Below are 26,984 nucleotides of genomic sequence, written 5' to 3' on the forward strand. Positions count from 1 at the left end.
TTTTGTCTGAAACTGATTCCATTATTATTTGTATGCGTTTTTAACATTACTGTTTCTTTAGGTTGCTTTGGCGCTTTTCTCAAATCATCCTTAATATTTGCAGTTTTGTACAATGTGTACAAACAGCGCGACACTGGATTTCTTGCAAAAGCCTGAACTTTTCTCAAAATACTTCATCTCTCAAAAGTAAGAATTTGTCAAAAGTCCTGTAAACTATGGGTTGGATTCCAGTGAGTCTAAATATCTTTTGTTTGGCATCTATGAATTTCAAAAGCACAAATGTATTTATTCGATTGGATTCTTCTTCTTCTTTTAGCTTCTCCCATTAGGGGTCTCCACAGCAGATCATCCGTCTCCACACACCCCTGTCTTCTACATCTGCCTCTTTCAAACCAACGACCTGCATGTCTTCCCTCACCACATCCATAAACCTACTCTTTGGTCTTCCTGTTTTCCTTCTTCCTGGTGGCTCTATCTCCAGCATTCTCCTACTGATATACCCCATGTCCCTCCTCTGCACATGTCCAAACCATCTCAATCTCACCTTCGCCTTGTCTCCAAAAAGTCATACATACGCTGTCCTTCTAAAAAACTCATTTCTAATCCTGTCCATCGTCGTCACTCCCAACGAAAACCTCAACATCTTCAGCTCTGCTACCTCCAGCTCCACCTCCTGTCTTTTACTCAATGCCACTGTCTCTAAACCATACAACATCTCAGGTCTCACCACAGTCCCATAAACTTTCCCTTTCACTCTCACAGATACTCTTCTATCACTAATCACTCCTGTTATCACTCTTCTCCACCCACTCCACCCTGCCTGCACTCTTTTCTTCACTTCTCTAACACACTCTCCATTACTTTGCACTGTTGAGCACAGGTACCTGAACTCCTCCACCTTCTCCACCTCTTCTCCCTGCAACCGCACCCCTCCACTTGCCCTCCCTCTCATTCACACACATGTACTTTGTCTTACTCCGATTGGATATTTGATTTATATTGATTGAAAGAGATCTGACAGGATTTGCACGTTTACTGTACTAGAACAACTATATTTGAGAATTTCATTTCTGATCTAAGAAACACTCCAAAGCAACTGAGAAAAAAACTGCACGCTGTCATTTGGTTGAATTCAGTTTTAATTCGAGAGAAAGAAAACACATCCTTCACATCATTCTTAGCTGGCTATCCACTCATAAATATTAAAGGAATTTGCTAAATATAGTTGAGTAAAAAGTGAGATATTTGACTGTTTAATGTAGTGAAGTAAAATACTCCCCAAATTGAAAAACTTCATAAAGTACAGATATGTGAAAAAGCTACTTGAGTTCATTAACAAATTACATTTACTGTACATCACTGCTAATTAGCCTCAATAAATGTCATGGTGATTATGGATATTTACAAAATTATTCATGAGATTTAAAGGGTGTTATAGTCATAGATAGGTTTAGTCAAAGGGGATAGTTGTAGCTCACTTCTTAAACCATTGGGCTTCCAATCAGAAGGTTGGGATTTCAAACCCAGGCACCACAAGGCTACTGTTGGGCCCTTGAGCAAGGCCCTTAAAGCTTAACTGCTTGCTCTGGGCAGTACAGATACCTGAAAAAAAGCTATTTGAGTAACAAATTACATTTACTTTAAATTTATATTACAGTCAACTACTAATGGAAACAAGATATTCCATACGCATCGCTTCAACTTCCCTCTTCACCCCCCAGCCGTCGATTTCCCTATTAAATTTCTCCACTCTATCCATTCAGAAGAATAGTTTAATCAGTGCTCACTTTCTCATAGAGGAACACAGAGCCGCAAGTCGACCTCTCCTTTAACACGTCCTCCTCCGTGGTCAGAGTGACGTCCTCGTCGTTGTAGTTCACCCACTGGGGAGGATTGGGACTGATAGAGTCAGTCACAAAATGTCCTGAGAAAAAAGTGTAAAAAAAAACCCACAGGATCGTTATTAAGTGTATACATTGTGTCTTACTTGCATATTCCTGTTCTTTATGTTTGTATCCAACCAATCTGTGGCAGGTCTCCAATATGGCTCAAGATGCTGATGAGGCGATAAGTGGAGGTTGATCTGATCTGAAAACATCACGATACAATTTACACACAACTCAAAATACCCACATTGTTCATCTTTCATTGTAGGCAATGGTATCAAAAAGTGTCGAGACTAGATTTGTAACATGCCAACAGATGGCAGCAAAAGGCTGCACAGAGTCACAGGGAGCACCGACCTTCATAAGTCAGTGTGCCAAAAGAGATCATCCTGTGTACATCTGGAGCTGTGAAACTGGTGCTATTCTGACCACCTGCGTTCACAGAACATTGTTCAGAAGGTGCAGGAACACTGGCAGCGCTGCATCGCTGTGCAAGGGGACTATTTTGAAGGTGATAGTGTGTAAACGTAGTTAAAGAAAGTGCCTTCTTTGTTAACAAAGCTTGTCTTTAAACTTTTGATACCACCTCGTATTTGTCTGACTCTTGCTCACCAGTTCTTTCCTGGTTTTCTTTCTGGCCTCAGCTTTGCTGTTTCCTACACGAAGAAGAAACGAACAAAGGAACGATTAGCTCCTATTTGTATATAGTTGGATAACTATCTACTTGTGAAACAGTAGAACGGAATAAATGGAACGATCACTAACACTGACTTTCATTACAGACTGATGTGTGTATGTAAAGTGCAGCCTACCTTTTTGGGGTTTGGGTGTTTTAGGGCTGGATTGGAAAATACATTTACGGTTGATGCGGCCATTTTTGCTGCAATAAAAACAAATAAACCGCTTGAACAAATGTACAGTTTTTCTCAGTTGCTTCGGAGCGTTTCTCGGATCATCCCTAATATTTGCAAACCGTTACGTGTATTTCTCAAAACAATGTGTACAAACAGCACCACACATCGGATTTCTTGCAAAAGCCTGTGCTTTTCTCAAAATCCTTTGGTTATCTTTCAAAAGTAAGTATTTGTGGCAATGAACATTCCCCTTTTGAGTCTGGTTCCTCTCAAGGTTTCTTTCTCATAACATCTAAAGGAGTTTTTCCTTGCCACAGTCTCCATGGCTGCTCATCAGGGATAAATACACATCATTCACCTTAACTCTTAAATTCTCTGCTTTGAGACAGTGTCTGTTGTGAAAAGCGCTATAGAAATAAACTTGACTTGACTTGACTTGACTTGACTTGAAAAGATCGTTAAAATGTTAAATACTTCCTGATATAAACTCGATTTGAGTTACAATGATTGAAAAAGCAGAAAGCTGAATTGCTTCTGTACGGCATTTATGAATTTAAACAGGATATATGTACTGTATATTGATTCGAAGAGACCGAACAGGATTTACACTTTGACTACTGTACTAGCATTTGTTTCCTGGTTCATGATCCAATTTCGGAAATTGTAATCCTGTGTTTCGATGTCGCCAATTTGAAGGTTCACGAGATCGACCTCTGATCGATTTTAGAGAAGTAGTTGATCATCAATTGATCCGATGCCGTTCACTTGCCTTCATTAGTGACACAAGATTCATCTGCACAATCCATCAATTCAACACGTTTACAAAAAAACATAATAATAGAAACTTAGGCTTCAAAAATGATAGAAATTGGTTTCATCAAAACCAAGTACTTCCAAGCTGCCAATACTGGGCCCTTGAGCGAGGCCCTTAACCCTAAACTGCTCAGTTGTATAAATGACCAAGTGAACATGGCGTGTGTTTTCACCTGAATGCCGAAACGTTTATATTCAGCTGAGATTTGATGATCACTGGAAGATCGAGCTTGATAAGCTTACGGTTTTTGCTCGAGATGAACCTTTGCAGGTGCAGAATCAAAAACCTGAGGAGAGAACGAAATAAAAAGCAATGACAAAGCTGAAGATCTGAATCACTGCTGAGACGCTTATAGCACTTGTACCCAGATGGGGGTTTGGACTTTGAAATAAATCACAAAACAGACCAGAAAGAACAGAATTGATCCATGACCAGGTTACTTTTTTGGCTCACGATGAGTCTGAAGAAAAGCTACATAGAAAAATGTGGAATATAAAATTGTATGACGCCACATAGTTCATATGGGATTGTGGCTGAGATTGCCAGGAAATTGTTTAATTACTTAGCATTTTATTGGTGTCCGTACAATTAGCCATTTATTTGTTACGCACTTTGTAAATGTATTTGTATATTAAACTAGTAATCTAGCATTATTCTCATCCCTTATCTAGAGAGACCGAGTAATTGAGCTTTGAGCCTTGCTCAAGAGCCCAGCAGTGCCATCTTAGTGATGCTGTAATTTAAAATTGTGACCTTTCAATCCAAATTCCAACACATCAAGTTACCACCTCCCAGTTCTTTTAAATGAGGTGCGATTTAGAAAATTCGAGACTCGCTCTGTTTACAAGAAAGTACTTTATTTATCTACGTTTACACACCATCACCTTCAAAATAGTCCCCTTGCACAGCTATACAGCGCCCCCACTGTTCCTACCACTTCTGGAACGTGCCCTGGAAGTCTTCTTTTCGAATCGTGTCAAGCACCTTCTGCGATTCGAGCTGGATCTCTGAAATGGTGTCAAAACTGCGACCTTTGAGCCGGACCTGAATTTTTGAGAAGAGGGTGAAATCCACAATCTGGCGAGTAAGGTGGGTGCGGAAGTGAGATCATGTTGTTTCCAGCGAGAAAGTTTCTGTAGCAGATTTGCCCAGTTTCACGCAGAATTTCACGTGGTAACCGCCGTGGTCATAATAGCACCAGTTGCACAGCTCCCAAAGTTCACTGGAAGAAGTCTTTTGGCACACTGACTTATGAAGGTTGGTGCTCCCTGTGACTGTGCATGCTAACTTGTGCTGTTTGACACCACCTCATGCATATTGTTTTGTTTGCTGACTTTCACAGAAAAAAATCGTTTGTTCACGGGGTGGCTTTAGACTTTGGATCAGAGGGTCACAAGTTCAAATCCCAGCTGCCACTGCTGGGCCCTTGAGCAAGGCCCTTAACCCTGATCTGCTCAGTTGTAAGTGGCTCTGTAAAAGGGTGTACGCTAAATGGCCTAAATGTAAATGTGTGTTGTTGGGGTGAAGGGTGAGAGGTTTCAGCCTCACCTGGGCAGAGTGTGGAACGTCCAAAAGTATCTGACGGTTCTGTTTTCACACTTCTTGCACTTGTCCAGAAACTTTAACTACAATACACATGTAATTTGTACACACAAAGGGGTTTAGTGATAATCTGATGAATGAAAACATGAAACACAAACAGACTGCGAGTTACTCACACTAAGGGCCGTGGAGAGGCACAGGTCCAGCGATTTGTGAAGCAGGGGCACGATGATGTAATGGAAAAACTTAAATTGATCCTCCTCAAATGAACATCTGCAACACACCACATGCACAACACGGACAGCTAGTAAATTGCTGTATAAAGAAAAATGATAATCGGGACATGTTACATTCTGTGACATACCTGGAACATTTCATAACTTTCTTCATCTTGATTATAAAATTGGACTTGATTGGACATCTAGGGTCTGCGTTTTTTTTCCAACCCAGCATTTTCGTGCTTGTCTTTATTTGGTTTAGACATTGCCAGATGAATTTACGAGCACTCTACACACAGACAAAGCAGTAAATGAAACCTAGGACTGGCCACTTTTTTCCACATGTTTTAGTACATGTTTGTGTTTTGCATATTCTCACATTCCCCTTTCTGAGTTTGAAGATGGGGTTGGCATCTGAAACAGCATTAAACAGACCCAGGAGGCAATCAACCTTACTGCAGACCTCTTCACCTTCTAGATTGTTCCTTATCTTCCACAACATCACAAAAAACCTGCACAAGGAGCAAAACTTTCTGTCAGTTCAATCATCAGGAACCTTCCTGATCTCAACATTATCATTAACTTTTTTTTTTCCCCCAAAAAAGTTAACATTCCCTTCTTGATGAATCTGATTTCAAGAAGGATCAAATTCCTCCGCCTGGTTTAAACAAGGTGGTATTAAAAATGTTTCCAGACTAAGCGATACAGTCCAGTCACCTTTGCAGAATGTCCTCCCTCAGACGCCTTGAAACCTGGCAGTAGAACTCGCTATTGACGGTCTGGTCCCTGAGAACAAATTCTCATTTTTTAATTCTCACTTTGGCGCGAATGTCAAAAAAGATGAGAAGCAAGCACTTGGTCGAGCTGCGGACCTGCCTTGATTTTGTCGGTTGTGGGGATGATGGGCCCTTCCACTGTGAAGACTGTTGCTTTGTCAGGGTGCATGAAGGTCACCATGAAGGATGGGTTGTACACAGCACGTGGTGCTCCTTCTGCTCCTGGGTCAGCAGCCTGGGGATGAACTTGGCAGCAACACGGCGCATGTTCAAATCACACACGATGATTGCATGGGCTGTTCCATATGACACATGGACAGTGGCAGGTAATGTTGTGGATTGTTCTCCGACAATCATCATGCACAAGTTGCCGAATGATTTCAACATTTTCGGTGGTTGAGCTTGTTGACTGTCTTCCTGATTTCTCGTCGCCTTTCAGTGATGTTCTTCCGCTCTTGTAGCGTGTGTGCCAAAACACCTGTTAGACGTTTCTGTGGCACAGCTGCCCAGTTTTACACAGAATTTCTTTGTTGGTTTTTGTTCCAACTTGCTGTACGCAGACGTGGTAACATACATGGTCAGAATAGCACTAGCTGCACAGCTCCTGAGGTATACAGGATGATTTAATTTGCCACCCGGTGCTCCCTGTGACTGTGCATGCAACCTTGTGCTGCCATCTGTTGGCATGTTACAAAACGAATTTAAAACTGTTAGATACCGCCTCGTATAAAGTCCTGATTCCACTCACTCCTTTCTATCGTTCTGATCTTGTTCACAATCAACACCTTAGTTATTTTACAGCGGTACCTACAGTATCTACATCACTGACTGTACAGTTCTACACTAATCAAATTAAATTCTCAGTGCGACCAAAAACACAAACATAGAGGGTGTCTATAAGGTAAGACGAATGTAGCATTATTAGCCTTCAGCTTGGTGATAGTGGGGAAAGGAGGTCATGCAAGGTGACAGTATTGATAAATAAGTAAATAAAAACCTTCTTTCGGTTTCTCCCATTAGGGGTCGCCACAGCGGACCATTCGCATGTTTGATTTGGCACGTTTTTACGCTGGATGCCCTTCCTAAAGCAACCCTCCCGATTTATCCGGGCTTGGGACCGGCACTAAGGCTTGTGCAACCCTAATGGCTGGGGTTGGTTCCCTGACCGGGGATCGAACCCCGGCTGCAACGGTGAGAGTGCTGCATCCTAACCACTAGACCACCAGGAAATAGTAGTAAATAGAATAGAAGTAGTAAAGAGTGTTTTATTATCATTGATAAACATTCAATTAAATGATGTATAGTTTTAATACCTGATGAACTGGACCTCCAGTCTGTCATTATAAATGTCTATGATGTCGGAGAGCTCCCTGCAGAAAGCGTCGGCTGTAAACAGAAACTGCAGACTTGCGTTACAGTAGCATGTTTTTCCTAAATTTGGTAACCTGAAAACAAATCCACTGGTTAAAGTCAAATTTTTATTAAAGCACATTAGGAAAAACATTTTCAGGAATTATACTGCTCCATATTACAAAAATTAAGATCATGGTACATGTAACTTTCATGTAGCAGACAGAATACTATATGTGACAGTACAAGTGACATAAATCATTGTTTCCGATTGTAGTCATTGGAGTCACAAGTCTGAAAAAGTGTCCTCAGTTTTTTCAGGGTGTCCCTGTTTGACCCAGACGTTACTCTTTGCCTACAGTGACCTCACACACCGACCAGGCATAACATTATGAGCACCTGCCTAATATTGTGTTGGTCCCCCTTTTGCTGCCAAAACAATTCTGACCCATTGATCATTAACAGCATGAACTTCTTCAGCAGTTTGAGCTACAGGCGTTTGTCTGTTGGATCGGACCACACGGACCAGCCTTCGCTCCCCACGTCCTTTAGTGAGCCCCGGCCGCCCACAACCCAGTCGCCGCTCCTTCCTTGGAGCACTTTTGTTAGATACTGACACTGCAGACCAGGAACATCCCACAAGAGCTGCAGTTTTGGAGATGCTCCGACCCAGTCGTCTAGACGTCACAACTTGGCCCTTGTTAAACTCGTTTTAATCCTTATGCTTGCCCATTTTTCCTGTTTACAACACGTCAACTTTGAGGACTAAATGTTCACTTGCTGCTATATATATAATGTATGCTTTCAATATACCAAATGTGAATACTATTTTCAAAAGAAAATGAGATATAAAACACACATCAGTGTATCATACCCAGCAGTGAGTAGGTGACTTTTAGTGATGGGGTAGACAGTTAGTGTTGTGCTGTTTATCTTTCCATCAGACACCATCATCTTGGATCTAAAACATTGTAGCATAGAGTTAATAATGAACTCTTGTGTCTACAGATTTCTCCAGGTCTCTGTTCTCAGCTGTTACTCATCGATCTCTCACCTGCATGCGTTTCCATCCTCCACACTTTTGCTGAACTCATTCGTTTCCTCGTAGAGCTTTTCTTGTGCCACACCCAGGCTTGCTGCCACTGAGTTCTCCTTGTTCTTGTTGCTGTCTGCAGGAGAATCCACCAGGTTCTTCTACACATGGAGAAACACACGGACATGAGAAGGTACAACAAGACCGATGAACATTTCAGATGTAAACTGCAAGTGTGATGTGTGAATGGGTGTGGACAAAAAACATGTTCTTACCCTCCTGAAATCCCATTTGAAAACCTTCTTTGCTTCATCCTTCCCTTTGCCTGTGAACTTCTCCAAAGTTTCAGGTGGCTCCTTTGGTGTGTTTGGGTCACTGAGTAAAAAAAACAAAAAACAAATGCCATTTGTCATTACAATTGCAATATTCACAATATTGGTCACACTGTCATTATGGAGATGCAGATGGTTGTAATGCAGCTTACCTTCCAGTAGATGGCAGAGGTTTTGAAGGAGGAATATATTCAAATTTGTTCTTCTACAGATAACAAACGCAAACACACAGACACACATAAATGGTGCTTATAAACCACTATTGCTATTGTCAAGTGGTGTAAAGTATTTGAGTAAACGGAATCCCCATACTTAAGTCATTATTTTTTGCCTACTTTCTAGTTTCTAGAGTATCAAAGCTAAAAGCAACTTTTTCTCTCTACTCAACTACATTTATGATTCAGTAGATGTTCATTTCTTCTACACTATATTTTAATAGCATTTATTTTATTTTATTTTATTTTATTAATAGATGCATTTTTGGCTAACATTGTGCTTCCGTTGCTACGTTCAATATGAGTCAAATACTCAAGTACTGTTCAAATCAGATACTCGAAGACTTTTACTCAAATCATATCAGAAATGAACTTGTAAATGGAGTAAGTATGATTTTCGGGTAACACCTCTGTCAAAATTGTACAGTCAAGTCATTCTCCTACAAATGTTACAGATTTGTTTTATTTGGCCAAAAAACAACATTTTAATCGCATTTGAGTCAACTCTGAGACACGTGGATTTGACAGTTTCTTACCTTCCACCAAAGTCGCGGTGAGGAGAACATGCTGAACATCATGAAGCTCTTCGCAGGAGACCGTGGTTCTCTCCGCGAGCGCTCGGAGAAAAACGACGCTCGTCTCTCCTGCTCCTGGGTTCCTCCTGGGTTCTCCGGGTCTCCTGTGAAGCGCGCGCTCCAACTACTGTGACGTGACAACTCCGGAGCGCGTCCCCGAGTACAGAAAACAGCATTAGTCTTTTGATGAGTACAGACACACGTGTTCACACGCGTTCACACGCACACACACGGAGTTTTGAAGTGTAACTTCGATTTATTCCACTCGTCTCATGAATCGGTATGAATGAGATGTTCTCCCAAGTTTATACTTTTATTCGCCATCAAATGCAACTAGGATTCAGACCCCATGACATGAAGATGTGGTGTAGAAAACCGTCATATCAGTGACAGCCAGAAGTATTGGGACACCTGAATTCTTCCCCCCCCCCCCTCCCGTGCGCACACCCTGCTTCACGAAGATATACTTAACATGGGTCAAAAAATGTGGAAGATCTTCTGCTCTAGAGCTCCAACCTTATTTGAATGTGAACATTAAATGAATCCCAGACCTCCTCACCTCACCAGCAGCTCAGAGATCTCACAAATCTTCACAAAATCCAGTGAAACATCTTCCCATAAGAGTGGAGCTCATTCCATCAGCAAATAGGGACTAAATGTGGAAGGTCAGGTGTGGTTCTGTTCATATTATTCGATCATTTCAGGATTATTTGTTTACTAATTTCTTTATTTGTTACAGGAGTTGAAATATTTTCTAAAAAAAAGTCACATATGCTTCATTGGCTACATTTTCATATCGTCTTTGCATTCATTGATGTCCACAGTGTCTCAGTGTCCCACTATAAACATACAGGAAGCTTTTTATACCTTGAAACATCTCAGGCGACAGGTGCAGAATCAGACCTGGAGGAGGACTACAACTGCCCCATCTGTCTGGAGATCTTGATAACGCCTATCTGCATGAGGAACCACCAGCAGGTGTGAGTGGAACCTCAAACCAGGAGCCCTGGTGTAGAATTTTTGAAACGGTATTTACACCGTTTACATCCAGTGTTTGTCTTCACCGGGTTCTGCAAGAGCTGCTTTTAGGTGGAGGTGAAAAGTATTGGCCCTCTGTGCCTGCTGTGGAGGGGTCCCATGTCCAAGAGAACACACAAAACCACTGACTGCCTGCAGACGATGAGGAAGACGAAGGGCGACTGCAAGGCGAGTGGGAAAGAGGTAGACATCTAGAGGTACAATAATAAGCTACTGTAATATTCACGCGTATAGAATACAGGCTGATGATGAGCATTATATATTATTACAGTTCCCAGTGTGTATATAGCCAGTAGGGGGCAGTAAAAAAGGAAGTGGAGTTGATGTAAAACGATTAATTGAAAATTGCATTTAGGTTGTGTATCCAAACAGCTGTACATCGATCCACACAAACATATCAGACGGTTGAGTTTAAATTCCAGCACCCCCAATTGCTATTAGCATGCCTCATGCTAATCTTCACGCCACTGCAGTGAAATTGTTTTATGGAGAGTATAAACTGTTTAGTTACTCATCAATTACTCGTAACTCATTTATAAACTGTTTGGTTACTCATTTGCTCACAATCCCACACTGTATATGTAGATTCAGAGATTCAGTGCTTGTGTTCATTTTACGTTTCAGATCCTTCAGCATGGGACCCTCGTCTGCCGCATGGTCATTTCTGATTTTGATTGTAACTCTCCTGAGCTTGGGGGTCACACCTCTGGTAGGTTTCTCACATCTAAAAAAAAAAAAAAAAAAAAAAGCGATGCATTTAACAATAATAATAATAATAATAATAATAATAATAATAATAATAATAATAATAATAATAATTACCTGATTGACTCACATTAATTACATAATTTCTTTTAATATTTTTTTTGCATTATATTATTACATTTATTATAATTATTATAATATTATTTACATTATATTATACTATTATATTATTATATAGAAAAATTTCCACGTCTGTTTGTTTATTAATTTATGCCTATTTTATACATTAATATCAGGTATCTAATTTTTAAGTTAATAAAGTAAATAAATTAAACACATATATTTGTAAAAGTAAATGAGATTAAAGTAAAGAAACACTATTTATTCATTTATCCATTTATTCATTTATTCATTTATTTATTTATTCTCTGAACTTTTTATTTTCCTTTTGATTTATTGTCCTATTTTTTTTTTTTCCATTTATTCATGTCTCAGTTTAATCCGAAAAAAAAAGCTGAAACTTTTGCTCCCACGTGACATCGCGCTTTTATATTCTTGATTGTTTTGTCGATTTGTATATTTATTGACGTGTTTGTTTATTTATTTTTATGTCTCAAACTATTTTTAATGTATAAACTTTTTTTTCCAATTAGTTGTTATTAGTTTTAAAAGTGTTCCTTCGTATTATTTATTGATTACATTGTTATTATTATTTATTGAATGATTTTTTACCTTATTGTTATTGTATGCACTGAATTTCAAACGTGACTCATGCTTTTTTTCTCTTTCTTAGCCGACAAACAAAGTAACAGGTAAAGCTAATTTTCTAAATGTTTATTATAAACATATACAGTGTTTGTATATATGATCTATTCACAGTTATCTAGAACAGAGATCCCCAACCACCAACTTTTTTTTTGTTGCATGCAGTTTCTATGGAGATGCAATAAATTAAACAAACGAATTCCCTTTGGGAACAAAGCTGTAAGATAGTAAAATGTGGGAAAAGTGAAGCGCTGTGATTTCTTTCCCGATGCACTGTACCACCTTCACATTCCAGCAACCATTTTACCAACCATCTAAAGTAAACTCTTTAGTCTCAGATGGTGTCCAGCATGTGTTTTGACACCCTGGTTAGGAGAACAAAGAAAATTGTGTCTTACCTACAGTGAAGCATGGTGGTGGTATCATCATGGTCTGGGGCTGCATGAGTGCTGCTGGTACTGGGGAGCTGCAGTTCATTGAGGGAAACATGGATTCCAACATGTACTGTAACATTCTAAAGCAGAGCATGATGCCCTCCCATTTAGAAACGGCAACAGTTTTCCATTATAATTATGACCCCAAACACACCACCAAGATGACAACTGCATTGCTGAAACTGAAGGTGATGAAGTGGCCAAGAATGTCTCTGGACCTGAACCCTATTGAGCACCTGTGGGACATCCCTAAGCAGAATGTAGAGAAGCATCATGTGTAGACGATGGTGCTCACACTAAATATTGACACTTTGGACACGTTCACTGAGGGTGGACTCACTTTTGTTGCCAGTTATTTAGACAATAATGTCTGTACATTGAGTTTTAGAGGATAATAAATCTGTACTGCACATTGACTACTCTAATATGTGAAAGGTGTACTCACTTCTGTGAGATATTATATATATATGCTGTTTTATGTATGTGTGTGTGATTAATGTCTGATTGGATTTCACAGAGTATGATGTAGATGGTGGAAAAGAGGATCTCTTTGAGGTCAATCGAGGTAAGAGAGAAGAATTGATTCAATTATAACTCCTCATCCATTGTTCATAAAGTCAGTAGTTAAGGCACATCACCTGACTGTTTGTGTGTGTGTGTGTGTGTGTGTGTGTGTGTGTGTGTGTGTGTGTGTGTGTGTGTACGTGCAGCGGCTGGACTGGACCTCTTCGAGGGAGATATTTTATATGACGAGGTCTGTTGTAGGTTCATTTCTCAGCATGTCTGAGATGAGTGTAAATGATGTCTATAGTATTTATTTCCACTCTTATCTATAGTTCTACAGGAACAGCTCATTAAATTTGCTCTAAAAACCAATCAAGAACGCTGTTATAGGAGAATAATCTTTCTGACAGTAAAGAAAGCGAAGTCAAACAAATCTTTTTTTGTGTGTGAATGTTAGAAACAAGGGAGGAACTCCTTAATTGGGGATGAATACTTATGGCCCACCACTGTCCCGTACTATTTCGAGGATGATCTGGGTAAGTCGCCCTACAGGCATCGTGTATTTTTTATATAGTAAGTATTTACATTTCTGCTTGAGTAGGTAATGGCTTTATATAGTTATACCATGGGCTAAGTGAAGTCTGAGTGCTGGATTCTGATTGGCTGGAAGTTCGAGGCGGAGAGGCGGACCACTGCGCAATGTCTTCTTCAGCTCATCCTAAAGATTCTCAATAGGGTTAAGGTCTGGATTCTGTGGCGACTCTTTCACAATTTGAGCCCAATGAATCCTGGTCTTTAGGAAAAAAATCCATTGATGAAATTATCCTGGTTATTCAGTACATTCAGGTAGTCAGGTGACCTCATTTTTTGAGCTCATAACGTTGCTGAACCCGAGACCTGACCAACTGCAGTGACCCCAGATCATAGCACTGCCCCCACAGGCTCCTTCGATCCTTCCGGTTTTCAAAAATGCAGTGGTCAGTTCTTAACCCACTCGTAATTTCAGCGATCTCCTTAGATGTTTTCTTTGCTTGATGATGCCAATAATTTGACCCTTCTGAGCAGATGAACATCTTTTCCACATGGTTGTTTAAGAAATGAGAAGCTACTCACTGCATCTGTTCGGGTTCAAGAACTTGTTGCCAGATATAGAATAATCATCCATGCAGTAATTATCCAACTGGAGGCTCTTATCTATTTGCTTGGTTAAATCCAGGTATATAAGAATATTATGTGAATATAAACATACAGTGAATACCGAGATTTTCGAAGGTTTGAGATGAGTTTGACGAACTGGAGAAAAACATTTAAATGAGAAATATAACTCAAAACAGCACCAGGAGTGCATTCAAACTGCTTTATTATTGGTAGAGACGTGGCACAATCATTCCATAAAATAATCTTATTGCACTACTCTTCTCTTACCTCAGGTATTTATTCACCGTGACTGTTGTGCAGTAATCAGTTCTGGGGAGTGAGGTGATGGTGATGGTGATGTATGACAGCACTGTTATGTGTTACAGATATCAATGCTAAAGGTGTAATAATGAAGGCGTTTGAACAGTATCGCCTTAAGACCTGCATAGACTACAAACCCTGGAGTGGAGAAAAGAACTACATCTCCGTGTTTAAAGGCAGTGGGTGAGAGTAACACCTCGCACGTCCATGAGATACAGACATCAAGCTTAGGATATGGAATAAAAACGGCACACTTTTATGTATCTCACAACCTTCTGCAGTAACATCTGAGAGGAGTGTAGATTTATCCAGGTTTAGATTAACATTAACATCATTTCGTTTCTATAGCAACGGCTCACGGCACCATGTCCCCTAACCCGAAGGATGAATGAGTAGAAAACACACACAAAAGCGTGTGTTTGTGGATAGAGGGCAGAAGGAGATGTTTATGTAGTTATTATGGAAGGAGTCTGCAGTGTCAGCATTTTCAACAGTCAGAGATGAGATGAAGCTCGAACTTTTAAAGTCGAGGAGTTTACGTTTTGTGGTTCATGGATGGGTGGATGGAATGAAAGAAAGAAAGAAAAAAAAAGATGATGGATGGATAGATGGATAAATGGGAATAAGAAAGAAAGAAAGAAAGAAAGAAAGAAAGAAAGAAAGAAAGAAAGAAAGAAAGAAAGAAAGAAAGAAAGAAAGAAAGACGAGTGGATGGATGGATGGATGGATGGATGTATGGATGGATAGATGGATGGATGGAAAGAAAGACGAGTGGATAGATAGAAGGATAGAAAGAAAGAAGAGTGGCTAGATAGATGGATGGATGGATGGATGGATGGATAGAGAGTAAAAGATGGATGGACTGATGGATGGATTTATAGATGGATAGATGAACGCGAAGAAATATGGATGGATGGATGGATGGATGGATGGATGGATGGATGGATGGAAAGAAAGAAAGAAAGAAAGAAAGAAAGAAAGAAAGAAAGAAAGAAAGAAAGAAAGAAAGAAAGAAAGAAATAGACAAGTGGATGGATGGATGGATGGATGGATGGATGGATGGATGGATGGATGGATGGATGGATGGATGGATGGATGAATGGATGGATAAAAAGAAAAAAGGATGGAAAGAAAAAGAAAGAAATGAGTGGATGGATGGATGGATGGATGGATGGATGGATGGATGGATGGACCATTGGATGCATGTATAGATGGATTTATAGATGGATTAATGAATGAAAAAATACATATGGATGAATGGGTGGAAAGAAAGAAAGATAAGTGGTTGGATGGATAGGTGGATGGATGGATGGATGGATGGATAAATGGAAAGAAAGAAAGAAAGAAAGAAAGAAAGAAAGAAAGAAAGAAAGAAAGAAAGAAAGAAAGAAAGAAAGAAAGAAAGAAAGAAAAAGATAAGTGTGTGTAAGGATGGATGTATAAATGAAAAGAAATACAGAAGGATGGAAGGGTAGATGGACAGATGGATGGGAAAAGAGAAATACAGAAGGATGGAAGGGTAGATGGACAGATGGATGGGAAAAGAGAAATACAGAAGGATGGAAGGGTAGATGGACAGATGGATGGGAAAAGAGAAATACAGAAGGATGAAACGTTGCTCACACTGGTGATTGAACTGTAATAAATGGTAATAATGGTGTGATGAAGATGAAATAGTTTGCATGAACAGACCCTGTTCTGTTGTTTATTATTTCTCAGGTGTTTCTCCTCAGTAGGGAACCAGCGTAAGGGAAAGCAGGTTTTATCCATCGGGGCAGGATGTGACCGAATCGCCACCATCGAGCACGAGTTCCTTCACGCCCTGGGGTTCTGGCACGAGCAGTCACGTGCCGACAGGGACGACTATGTCACTATCATGTGGAATCGCATTGAACAAGGTACACACACACACACACACACACACACACACACACACACACACACACACACACACACACTGACAGACAGACATGAATAATCCTATTCTCCACTCATCACATTAATGATATATTTGTTCTTCAGGAAAAGAGCACAACTTTAAGAAGTACACTGACGCCACATCCAGCTCCCTGAACGTTCCTTATGACTACGGCTCGATGATGCACTACAGCAAAAACTCCTTCCGCAACGGCACCGAGCCCACCATCGTCACCAACATTCCCTCCTTCAGCGACGTCATCGGCCAGCGCATGGAGTTCAGCGACAGCGACCTGCTCAAGCTCAGCAGGCTTTACAACTGCAGTAAGGCTGGGTTTGGTCTGAAATCCAAAAATTTTAGGATCACTGGTATATACCAAGTCAAAAACAGTGAGGTTGCAATGTTTTTTTTTTGTCCATGAATGAGCACAAATTTCCACAAATTCTGGTGGAACATCTTCCCATACGATTGAAGCTTATTATAGGAGCAAATGGGGATTCAGTGTGGAATAGGATCCTCAAAAAAAGCACACACTTATGCTCAGTTGTAGACAAACCTTTGTCCACAGCGTGTATGACAATCATTTCCACGTGAGTCAAAAGACGTACACCATAATTTACCAGCGAGCGATAAGCCGATACTTTGTTTACAGCCGTGGTTGTGGGTTCAGCGTTGAAGGAGATCGGTCTTATCTAGACAATCTTTGTACACCTGGAATTTTACAGAGTCACTTTATCTTGTAGTTGTGACTAAATGAATGCGGCATTTCTCTGAAAGAAATGACTCAAGTCCATTGTGTGATATCCGTTATCGAGAAATCGGTTGGAGAGTTTGTTTATAGTGGCTGTTAGGAGCTTATCTTGATAACATTACACTGTATAAAAAATTATTTTGACAGAGAGACTTTGACCCTGAATAATCTGTCAAATCATCACTTTGCCACTGGTCAAATAGTGAAATCATTCTTTATATCGACTGTTGAAGCAAATTACACAAATCTGATGTTAGGGGTTTAACAGAGGAGATTTCTGCTTATTCAGGGACAAATTCTATCATTCAGGTACTGATTCTATAACAGGAGATCTTCCATGTCTTCCATCTCATCTTCACAGATCTTCACCGGTCGCTATATTAGGTTTTTAACCATATTATATTGTTGAAATCAGCGACACTAAAGCTCGCTGGCTACATCTATTTATGGCATTCGATGCGAGCAGTTGATTGTTAAGGGCCCTGCTCAAGGGCCCAACAATGGCACTTTGGTGATGCTGAGATGTGAAATCCTTTGATCTTATAGTTTAAACCTTCCAATTTAACTAAACCTAAACTTTAATTCCTGTGAATCATGAATTAATCCATAATCACCAAGATATTTATTGGGGCTAATTATAAAGTTACGTAATGGACTACTAAGTGCCTAGAATTCATTGGAGAACTTTCAGCTTTGGCGTCGCCACCTACAAAAAAATATTCAAACTTTTTTCAAACTACAGAAACATACACACCAAAGGTACAAAGGTGTTGAAAATTTCTCTGGGTGATTTCTCAGGGTCTACTGCTTAGCAGGTTCTCCGAAAGGGCGTAAACATAGCTGTTTAGCCGAACTACAGTAATCTGTCATTTGATCATCATCTTCCATCTTTTTATAGCAAGAACCAAAACTTTCCTGGACACCTGTGACTTTGAGCTGGAGAATATTTGTGGGATGATCCAAGGTCAGGGTAAGCAGTCAGACTGGGTACGTGTCAGCAAGGCAACTGGGGGACCCGACATGGACTATTCCAACATGGGACGCTGTACTGGTGAGAACTTTTCACTGAGGTGAATCTAATCTGTACACTAGAGCAGAAGGGTGGCGCTTTGGAGGAGCACAACCCTGAGCTCAAGAGCATCAATAGTTGTTCAGTGCACTTTCTTATGGTTTCCTATTCCATAGGCACAGGCTATTTCATGCACTTCAGCACCATCAATGTCAACGAAGGGGACACGGCTCTGTTAGAAAGCAGGCTGCTCTACCCAAACCGCAACTACCAGTGCCTCCAGTTCTTCTACTACCACACAGGAAACACCAATGACACGCTGGAGATCTGGGTAAGAGAATATACCGAAGCCGATGCTATTGGAACACTACGCATGATCAAGACAATCGACGGTGAGTAAAGATATGCAAGTCACAAAATGCTTCACCCCTTTGCCAGAATATCAAAACATGCTAACATGTATGTTATGCTCTGCTCCAAAGTACTGCCTGAGAAGTTATGGCATCTCCACCACGTTAGCCTAGACGTCTCTACAAAGTTCCGTGTGGTATTCAAAGGCACCAAGGGTGCTGGGAACTCAATGGGTGGACTCTCGTTGGACGACATCAATCTTTCGGAGACCACCTGTCCAGAACACGTGTGGCGGGTCAAGGACTTCAAAAGTATCATGGAGAACACGCCTCCCGACACTGCTATATTAAGTCCACGCTTTCGCTCGAAGTATGGTTACACCTTCCAGATGAGCTTGTACCCCAATGGAACTAAGGCTTCTCCTGGGGAGTTGGGAACCTATGCCCATCTGACGTCTGGTGATGATGTGATTGATGCTAATCTCACTTGGCCCTGCCCGTGGATGCAGATGACCATGATGCTCATGGATCAGAACCCGGACATCCGAAAACGCATGTCCAACCAGAGAAGTGTCACAACTAACCCCAATGAGAAACTAGAAGGTAGTGCACACTTCTGCATTCAGTCATCATGACATCTGTAGGCTTCAAGGTGAATTTACAATTCTGTTTCGTCCCCTTTTTTTTAGTAGACAATGCAACTACAATATTATTCTGGGACAACCCACGAAAAACTGGAATAAAAATAACTGATGGCGATGGGACTAAATACTTCAGAGGACCAGGATTTGGAACATCTGCATATCTGACTCAGGCCAGAGCACGCAGCAGAGATTTTATTAAGGGCGGCGATGCCATTTTTCTCCTCAGCATGGAAGGTAAGAACGTCAGGGTGTATCAAGGTGGCAAATACACACATGCACAGGTGTGAACTCACTTTCGGAAAACCCTGGTCTTGTCTTGTTGTAAAAGAACAGCATAAAGAAGAACTGCGGATGTGTCATGTGGATAGAGAGCAGGGGGCTCAGTCCTTCAGTTCAGCCCATGAAAGTAGAAGTTGGTACAGAATTGTTTTTCAAACCCATTTCCAACAATCACATTTCTTCCCAGTTAAAGTTTGCCCCTGTCCATGGTATTTTCTGACAAACCTAGTTGTCAAAAAATTTCAATTACGTTTACCAGGATAAAGCAGCTGAAGATAATTAGGTGAAATGTATTTAAATAAATGTTTTTAGGTAAGTGGTGGTTTAGAAGTTTTTGATTACTGCCAAGCTGCCGTTCCTCCTCAACAGTATACGGTCTTGAATTTGCTTTGGACACAAGTCTCATCCAAACGAGTAAATGCGAATCCATCATGCAGCACCTCTAACTTCATATATAACCAAGTGTAAGCCAAGAGGAACCAAGTTTTGCTGTAGAACTCTGCTGAGGGCTCAATACCTTCAACTCACTTTCCCTTTTTCCTTTCATGAAGGTACAGCCTTTGTAATCCTCATTGTAGATCTAAGAATCACTGTGTAACGAAGTCTTTCCGATGTTTCTTCTGCAGATATATCTCACCTGGTTCCTTCTCAGCCTATCCCCACGACCCCTACAACCCCTACAAATGATCTATGCAGCTCTGTAAAATGTGGAAACGACGGAGTGTGTGTGATTGAGGACGGTGGAAAAGCAGCTTGCAGGTACGGTTCATCCGAAATTACTGCCACGCCTGAAATCGTTGCTATCGTTTCTCAGAAAGCTGGTCCTGTTTCCTGATCATGTCATGATGGACGCTAAACTATGTTACAGGTGTGCCGTAGGTAACGACTGGTGGTACTACGGGGACAGGTGCCAGTTCAAGAGCTCAAACCAGGACGGCGTGGTGACGGCAGCCGTGTCCTCGGTCGTAGTCTTTGCAGTCATGTTAGTGGTTACCATAGTAAGCGTGGTGTGTCTGAAAAAAAAGTATAAGAAGAAAATGAAGCAGGTGGATGGTGGCATTACCATTCAGAACAGCTAAGGGAAGTAAAAGCACAAAACTAATAGGCATCTACAGCACACCTATGTACACTTCAATAATACAAAACTAATGGACATTTTGGAACCCCAATTCACTTACATACCTGTTGCTGAACGGTGGAAAGAAACTGGACACATCAAAGAAAATCCACATGGACATGAAGAACTTGTGAAACTGTACCCAAACTCAGGATCAAACCGGGAACTCCACCGTTACCCCAAGTGGCAACACTACCCTTCACTCACAACCAATATATAAGCAGTGCTGCCCTCTTGTGGTTGATCTGTATATAACTATAACTCCATAATTTCAAGCAATAAATTTCGCAAAATTGTTTCGATGTTTTCGTGACATTTCATGATTTTTTTTGATGATTCTTTCGAAAACACAAATATTATCAAAAAAATGTGTGTAGAAATGCTGCAAGTAAAAACAAAAAATAATGCACACGAACATGAAAACACTAAGAACATTAAATAAAAATTAATACAATAATCTATTATTGACGTAAAACAAATACTTCGACAGCAACTGAAATCAAAGTAATGATCTACAGGTTGATCTTATAGTTGACACTATGTAGATAAAAGTATGTGGACAACTGACCATAAGATTGAGTCCTTATTTGCTGTTATAGTGAGCTCCACTCTTCTGGGAAGATGTTCCAGTAGATTTTGTGTGAGATCTCATTCAGCTATAAGGCTGATAGTAAAGTGATGTACTGATGTAGGTGAGAAGGTGAGGAGACCTGGGGTGCAGTCAGTATTCATATTTCATAATGTTTAATAGGGTTGAAGCTCAGGAAGAGGGGCAGGAAAAGGTTTGGGTCTCTTAGTTCAAAGTTCAAAGACTTTTTATAACAACTGTATACCTCCAAATTTGTGGTGAAGGTTTGGAGAAGAACCACATATTACTGGAAAAGTCAAGCGTACCAATACCCCCCCCCCCCCCCCCCCCCCCCAAAAAAAAAGTGTGTGTATAATTACATATCCATTAATTATTGAATTTTTGTTTTTTTTCCTTAGATTAGTTTATACAACAGAACAGACCAAGATGCAGCATTATGATAAATTTAGAATTTATTATAACAAAAAAAAAAAAAGAAAAACCAAAAAAAAAAAAAGAAAAGAAAAAAAAAAGAACATTTCGTGTGGTTTGATTACAGATCCTCTTTACTGGTCATGCTGGTGACAACGGAAGAATGAGCTGTTTATTTTGATGGTTATCCGGACAGTGAGAACAAGAGCGAGCAGTAATCGTGTTCGGTCCTTGTTTTTGTTTTTTTATTTTTAAAGTCGTTTGTTGCGGCGTTTAAATTTTTTTTAATACCTTTGTGTGAGGAAGGAATAAGCTTATCACAGACACACGCAGTTTCTTTAAAAAGCATCCGTATACAATATTTCTTATTTACAGTCATTGGAGGAGAACAAAAAAAGAAAAAAAAAAGGACAAAAAAGAACCAAAAAAAAAAAACAATCACCATTTCTCGCAGAGAAGATTAGTAAAAAAAAAGTGACTAGGTCACCATAAAAGAGTAAGCAACTCCTAGGAGTTAGTCTTTTTTCAATTTCTACTAAATTTCTAGTTTTACAGGCACCGAGGCCTCGATTTAGTGAAGAAATACAGTCTTACGTAAGTGCCCTATCTACAAACAGATAAGCGTGGTATTAACCGGTGTGCACTACACATCTTGAACAAAACGCTTCAGCGCTTTGCCTCTTGGTTTATTTGTTTCCTCGTTTCTCGTCAGTCTTTTGCAGTGTTTCCTTGTATAAAAGATATGGTAAGTCTTTTTTCACAAAAAAAAAAAAAGGATCGTTGAGCGGTGACGCGTTAGAACAATTTGCAAGGCTAGTGTTGAACTCTAAAGATACTGTCAACTTTTCGACGTAAAAAAACAAAAGAAAATTCAATGTAAAACTGTAAAACATTAGACAGTCGATAGGTCAGTAGTCGGCTGATTCGGAGCTCGCAAAATGGGCGGGGCAAGGTAGTGTCTGCACCGGAGTCTCTTAAAGGGATTCTATGGCGTCCTGTCGGGCGGTTCGGGGAGAGGGTCCTGGAATGAAGGGATTTGTGCTAATGAGGATGTGATGAAGCTGTTGGTCAAAAATGGCTCTTAAATTGAAATCTAGAGAGCTGCCAAGTCTGCAGGTCCATAGATTACTTTCACGGTGTAGCGTGACGTTGATCTGGAACGATCCGTTCACTTCCTGTTAGGTCAGTGATCTCATTGCCTCGTTTCCTGTAACTTCTTGTTGTTGATTTGGCGCATATCGGTCACGCCGATCTGCTTTGTAGCATCATCAGCCTCTTGAGGTAACATTTTGTCACGGACGCCAATTTAAACATACGCTAGCACATGAGGTTCTGCATAAACAATTACATTAATTGGAGACGTGGCCACAGGAAATTAATCAAGATGACACTTAAATAATAATAAAAAAATAAAAAAATTTCATTAGGGACACAACATGGATGTCTTATTAGACCCGTGTTACCTTGGGCGAAATCTCCAAATACTAAATACATCTTGACATGTTTTGCTCAAGTTATGCAATTCTTGGTTGTGTCTTCTAGTGTATCTGGGGGCCACTAGGCATCTGCCATATTATCTCCTGGACCGGTGTCCTTAACGCCAAATGAGGCTCAAACTTAAAATATTATAAACACCACATATAAAGGCAGTGATTTCACTGACAGACGATGCAACGTTGAGTAAACAGAGACATAGCAGATAAACGTCACGCTATAGTGCAAGTAGTTTATAGACAAGTACAGCAAATTTCACTAATCCTAAATGCTCTTCACTTATTAGCAAAATAAAGGTGTTTTTTCTCCAGGCCAGGAATGAATCCTTGCGGACACTGTGGCAAAAACAGCAGGGTTTTTCAGTCCCGGTGCTCAGGAATACCTTAACAGTGGTTATGTTTTCCCAATTAACCCCTGGCTCAGCTAATATGCTAATAATCCCACTCTCAGTGCAATCAGCAGGAAAAACACTGGCCTGTTCAGTGCAGGGGTAGTCTGAGAGCGGGACTGCGAAACCGTGCTGTGCCATCACAGCGGCGTGTCGAAGTAATCACCAGGTTGCTCGGTCCTGCTGGGCTTCTGTTGCTCCTGCTGGTGCTGCTTCATTATCTCTTTCACTTCTTCCTCTAGTTCAGGCGGAATGATGAGCTGGTCGTCAGGGTCGGGCATCGCCGGGGCAGTAAAATACCCCCCGGACTTTTTAGACGGTGCCTCGGCTGCCACTTCAATCAGGTTGTGGCTCGTTTCGTGGGGAGCCACTGAGCCGTTGCCTCTCCTGCGGGACAGGGTCTTGTTCCATGATTCGGCTGTTGCGTTGTTCCCGTCTTTCTCGATTTGCTTCCCGTCTTTCTCAGGCTCGCTGGTGACCGTTTCCATTTCCGGAGGTACCACTTCGTCTGGAATTTCCGGGGTGCACGGAGGAGGGGGAGGAGGAGGGGCGAGGAGGCGCAAGCAGTGCACATCGGCCTCCACTTCAAGGCGGCTGCCGTTGGAAAAGACACCAGCGATTGGCTCTTCGTCCTCACTGTCCAGACCGTTATCTGAGAGCGCGCTGGAGAAAGTAGCACTGGATAACTGACGCTGAAAAGAGCCGGAACTAGGGGCCATAATTGCAGACAAAGTCGGGGTGGGGTGAAGAGAGCAGCAGGAGAGCAGGCGCGGGTTTGGGTTCGAGTTCGGAGGTTGGTGGAGGTGAAGGTGTGCCTCCTGGAGCAAGATCGAGGGTTCGTCAGAGGAAGCCGTGGACCCAACTTCCGAGCTCATCTCTGAGGCGCTGACCTCCGAGCTGATCTCGCTGCAAGAAGATGGTGGGATTCCAGCTGTGGGTGGGTAAAGGCCCGCACTGGGACCTGGACTTGGAGGGGGCTGTGGGGTCGTGTGGAGGCCATTCGAGGAAGAGCAACAGCAGCAGCAGCAGCAGTCCTCAGTCACGCTTAGCTGCACTACCACAGCACTCAGGCTCTCGGTACAGCCATACGCCTGGGCAAGAGTGCACAGTTTCTTAGCAGCGGCAAGAGGATCCGGAACCTTCCGTACAGCCTCCACTGCCTCGGCAGGGTCTAATGCTTCAAACAGACCACGACTGCCCAAGATGAAGAACTCGTCACGTGGTGTTAGTGGAAGTGTGTGAACATACGGCCGTGGCAGCACAGCTGGGTACAGAAAGGAGTAGCCCATGATCCTTGTGGAATCAGTCACACCGTTTACTTTGTTGTCCTGGTAAAGAAAAGAAAGAATGTCGGATTTATGACATAAACCAACGCACTTCTAGCTTGGGTATCATTTCTCAAGATAGTAAATCATTCTGATTCGACAATTAAAACATATAAAAAAATATTTAAAAAAAGTTTTAATAGCTGTAGTTTACCTCAGTGATGGTTTTACAGATAAAGTGTCAGCTGTACTTTACCTCAGTAATGATTTTAGAGGTAAAGTGTTTACTGTAGTTTACCTCAGCAATGTTTTTAGAGGTGAAGTGTTTACTGTAGTTTACCTCAGCAATGTTTTTAGAGGTGAAGTGTTTACTGTAGTTTACCTCAGCAATGTTTTTAGAGGTGAAGTGTTTACTGTAGTTTACCTCAGCAATGTTTTTAGAGGTGAAGTGTTTACTGTAGTTTACCTCAGCAATGTTTTTAGAGGTGACGTGTTTACTGTAGTTTACCTCAGCAATGTTTTTAGAGGTGACGTGTTTACTGTAGTTTACCTCAGCAATGTTTTTAGAGGTGAAGTGTTTACTGTAGTTTACCTCAGCAATGTTTTTAGAGGTGAACTGTTTACTGTAGTTTACCTCAGCAAGGATTTTAGAGGTGAACTGTTTACTGTAGTTTACCTCAGCAATGTTTTTAGAGGTGAACTGTTTACTGTAGTTTACCTCAGCAAGGATTTTAGAGGTGAACTGTTTACTGTAGTTTACCTCAGCAATGTTTTTAGAGGTGAACTGTTTACTGTAATTTACCTCGGTGACGGTTTTAGAGGTAAAGTGTTACTGTAGTTTACCTCAGTGATGATAGCTTTGTGTTGCCGTATGCGGTTATACTCCTCCTCCAGGCCGATGTTGTGTAGTAGGGACAGTGGCAGGGCTTTACCGTCGCGACATAACACCGCCTGACACTTCCCCACGTTGGCTGCAGTGAGTGTGAAGCAGCCTGCCGGGTCCGTCGGGTCGTGCCGGATGTGACAGAGAACGGCCGAACCACCTAACTTCTGCCCAGCAGTACCCAGCTTCCTGTGTGAAGAGGAAGTGAAGAGTAGTGATGATTTCTATCTTATATATTGTGCATTCTACAAATTAAAATTAGACTTGGCTGTCAGAGTATTGATAATGGCTGCAGAAATGGTCTTAACATCATACGTAGTATTGTGCATATGATTTTAAAAAGCTAAGTGATACTACTCATCTGTGTATGTGTGTGTGTTCACCTCTGCATGACGAGGAAGGTGTTGGTCATGTAATCCTCCTCGCTCTTGGTTCGGTGCAGCTCCTCGGCAAGAATGTCGTTCATGGTGCACTGTAGGAGATACGGCACCTCCACGTTCCTATCTCCATCAAATACTCCATAGAGAGCTTCTCTACTGCCGCAGAAGCTGCTCACTGACAGAGCTGCCACACACAGTCTAACCACACACACACACACACCTCAATCAGTTCACTACACATACATTATAGATCAAGCTCCTTTCAGAGATACAGGGCCATTCATACCAGAACCTGCAGGTTCAGGGCCAGTTTGTTTTCTTTCTTTCTTTCTTTCTTTCTTTCTATCTATCTATCTTTCTATCTTTCTATCTTTCTATCTTTCTATCTATCTATCTATCTATCTATCTATCTATCTATCTATCACGGTGTCCTGATGATGTGCTTTATTTAAAAACACCAAAATTACTTTTGAACATTCACAAGAATATTTTGTCTTCATGCTCTATGTGAAGTTTTGTTTTACTAAAAAATAGACATACATTTGCATAAAGCATCAATATTGGTTCATGCGCATGTTGAATACAGTATTAAACACTTAAGTATTAATTTAAGGTACATTTTGAACAGATACATTGGATTAAGTTGCGATTAATTATGATTCAATATTTTAATCGATTGACAGCCCACTGTTTAAATATTACACAAGGTGAACACCCATCTTTGTGAAACCAGATGTTCTGGTTTCCAGAGTCTATAACTGATCTTTCGGAGGTGTGTGAGAAGTACGAGTGTTTGTATCAAGTGGTGTGGTGTGGTGTGTACGTACTTGTTCTTCACTCCTGATGCCTCGGTGTAGCCGTGATTCCAGACAGCAGGCCCACCTGCTGCCTCATTGGTGGAGAAGGAAGTAGGGGGCGGGTCGATCCGAAAACAGCGGATGTTGCTACCGGAATAATAATGGTCATGAGGCAAACTGGAAATCAGTTACATCTTAATAACGTTGTGC

General features: G+C 41.1%; 3 protein-coding genes across 4 annotated transcripts in view; 1 reads left to right on the forward strand and 2 right to left on the reverse strand.

Annotated features, from left to right (window-relative positions):
- Positions 1-589: 589 nt before the first annotated feature.
- LOC310726980 (uncharacterized protein) lies at positions 590-10,004 on the reverse strand. The gene is made up of 15 exons (XM_083543014.1): positions 9,557-10,004; positions 8,958-9,010; positions 8,749-8,848; positions 8,495-8,634; positions 8,315-8,401; positions 7,404-7,535; positions 5,694-5,826; positions 5,461-5,603; positions 5,273-5,369; positions 5,103-5,179; positions 3,727-3,840; positions 2,699-2,766; positions 2,499-2,542; positions 2,022-2,088; positions 590-1,924 (listed from the first exon to the last, which is right to left on the reverse strand). The coding sequence occupies exons 1-15, from the start codon at positions 9,596-9,598 to the stop codon at positions 1,773-1,775; spliced, it is 1,449 nt and encodes a 482-aa protein (XP_083399140.1). The 5' UTR covers positions 9,599-10,004; the 3' UTR covers positions 590-1,772.
- A 1,198-nt stretch (positions 10,005-11,202) lies between these two features.
- mep1bb (meprin A subunit beta b) lies at positions 11,203-20,863 on the forward strand. Of its 2 annotated transcripts, none has more exons than XM_083542733.1 (14): positions 11,203-11,342; positions 12,132-12,150; positions 13,055-13,102; positions 13,248-13,291; positions 13,499-13,577; positions 14,565-14,682; positions 16,219-16,397; positions 16,522-16,740; positions 18,067-18,219; positions 18,354-18,569; positions 18,660-19,130; positions 19,217-19,405; positions 20,077-20,209; positions 20,319-20,863. In XM_083542733.1, exons 1-14 carry the CDS (start codon positions 11,268-11,270, stop codon positions 20,527-20,529), a joined length of 2,154 nt encoding a protein of 717 aa, XP_083398859.1. In that variant the 5' UTR covers positions 11,203-11,267; the 3' UTR covers positions 20,530-20,863. The 2 variants fall into 2 exon arrangements, with proteins under 2 accessions (XP_083398859.1, XP_083398860.1); XM_083542734.1 differs by having other exon boundaries at positions 19,220-19,405.
- A 727-nt stretch (positions 20,864-21,590) lies between these two features.
- The window catches only part of phlpp1 (PH domain and leucine rich repeat protein phosphatase 1), a 50,456-nt gene continuing 45,062 nt past the window's right edge, over positions 21,591-26,984 (reverse strand). Inside the window, exons 14-17 of the mRNA XM_083542564.1 lie at positions 26,805-26,921; positions 25,981-26,175; positions 25,558-25,786; positions 21,591-24,777 (exon numbers count right to left, since the gene is read on the reverse strand). Coding sequence (XP_083398690.1) covers positions 23,590-24,777; positions 25,558-25,786; positions 25,981-26,175; positions 26,805-26,921 — 1,729 coding nt within the window. The 3' untranslated portion in view covers positions 21,591-23,589. The remainder of the gene's footprint in view (positions 24,778-25,557; positions 25,787-25,980; positions 26,176-26,804; positions 26,922-26,984) is intronic.

This window comes from Silurus aristotelis (assembly GCF_946808225.1).
Source record: "Silurus aristotelis genome assembly, chromosome: 5".
Taxonomy (NCBI): domain Eukaryota; kingdom Metazoa; phylum Chordata; class Actinopteri; order Siluriformes; family Siluridae; genus Silurus; species Silurus aristotelis.

Bases quoted from the DNA above. Each gene is read 5' to 3' on its own strand.
- LOC310726980 (XM_083543014.1), bottom strand. From the start codon at position 9,598: ATGATGTTCAGCATGTTCTCCTCACCGCGACTTTGGTGGAAG. The intron at 5,604-5,693 runs GTGAGAATATGC...GTCTGTGTGTAG, and splicing joins TCAAACTCAGAAAGGGGAAT to AGTGCTCGTAAATTCATCTG. The intron at 5,370-5,460 runs GTATGTCACAGA...GGTGTGTTGCAG, and splicing joins AAAGTTATGAAATGTTCCAG to ATGTTCATTTGAGGAGGATC.
- mep1bb (XM_083542733.1), top strand. From the start codon at position 11,268: ATGGGACCCTCGTCTGCCGCATGGTCATTTCTGATTTTGATTGTAACT. The intron at 19,406-20,076 runs GTAAGAACGTCA...TTTCTTCTGCAG, and splicing joins TTTTCTCCTCAGCATGGAAG to ATATATCTCACCTGGTTCCT. The intron at 20,210-20,318 runs GTACGGTTCATC...ACTATGTTACAG, and splicing joins GGTGGAAAAGCAGCTTGCAG to GTGTGCCGTAGGTAACGACT.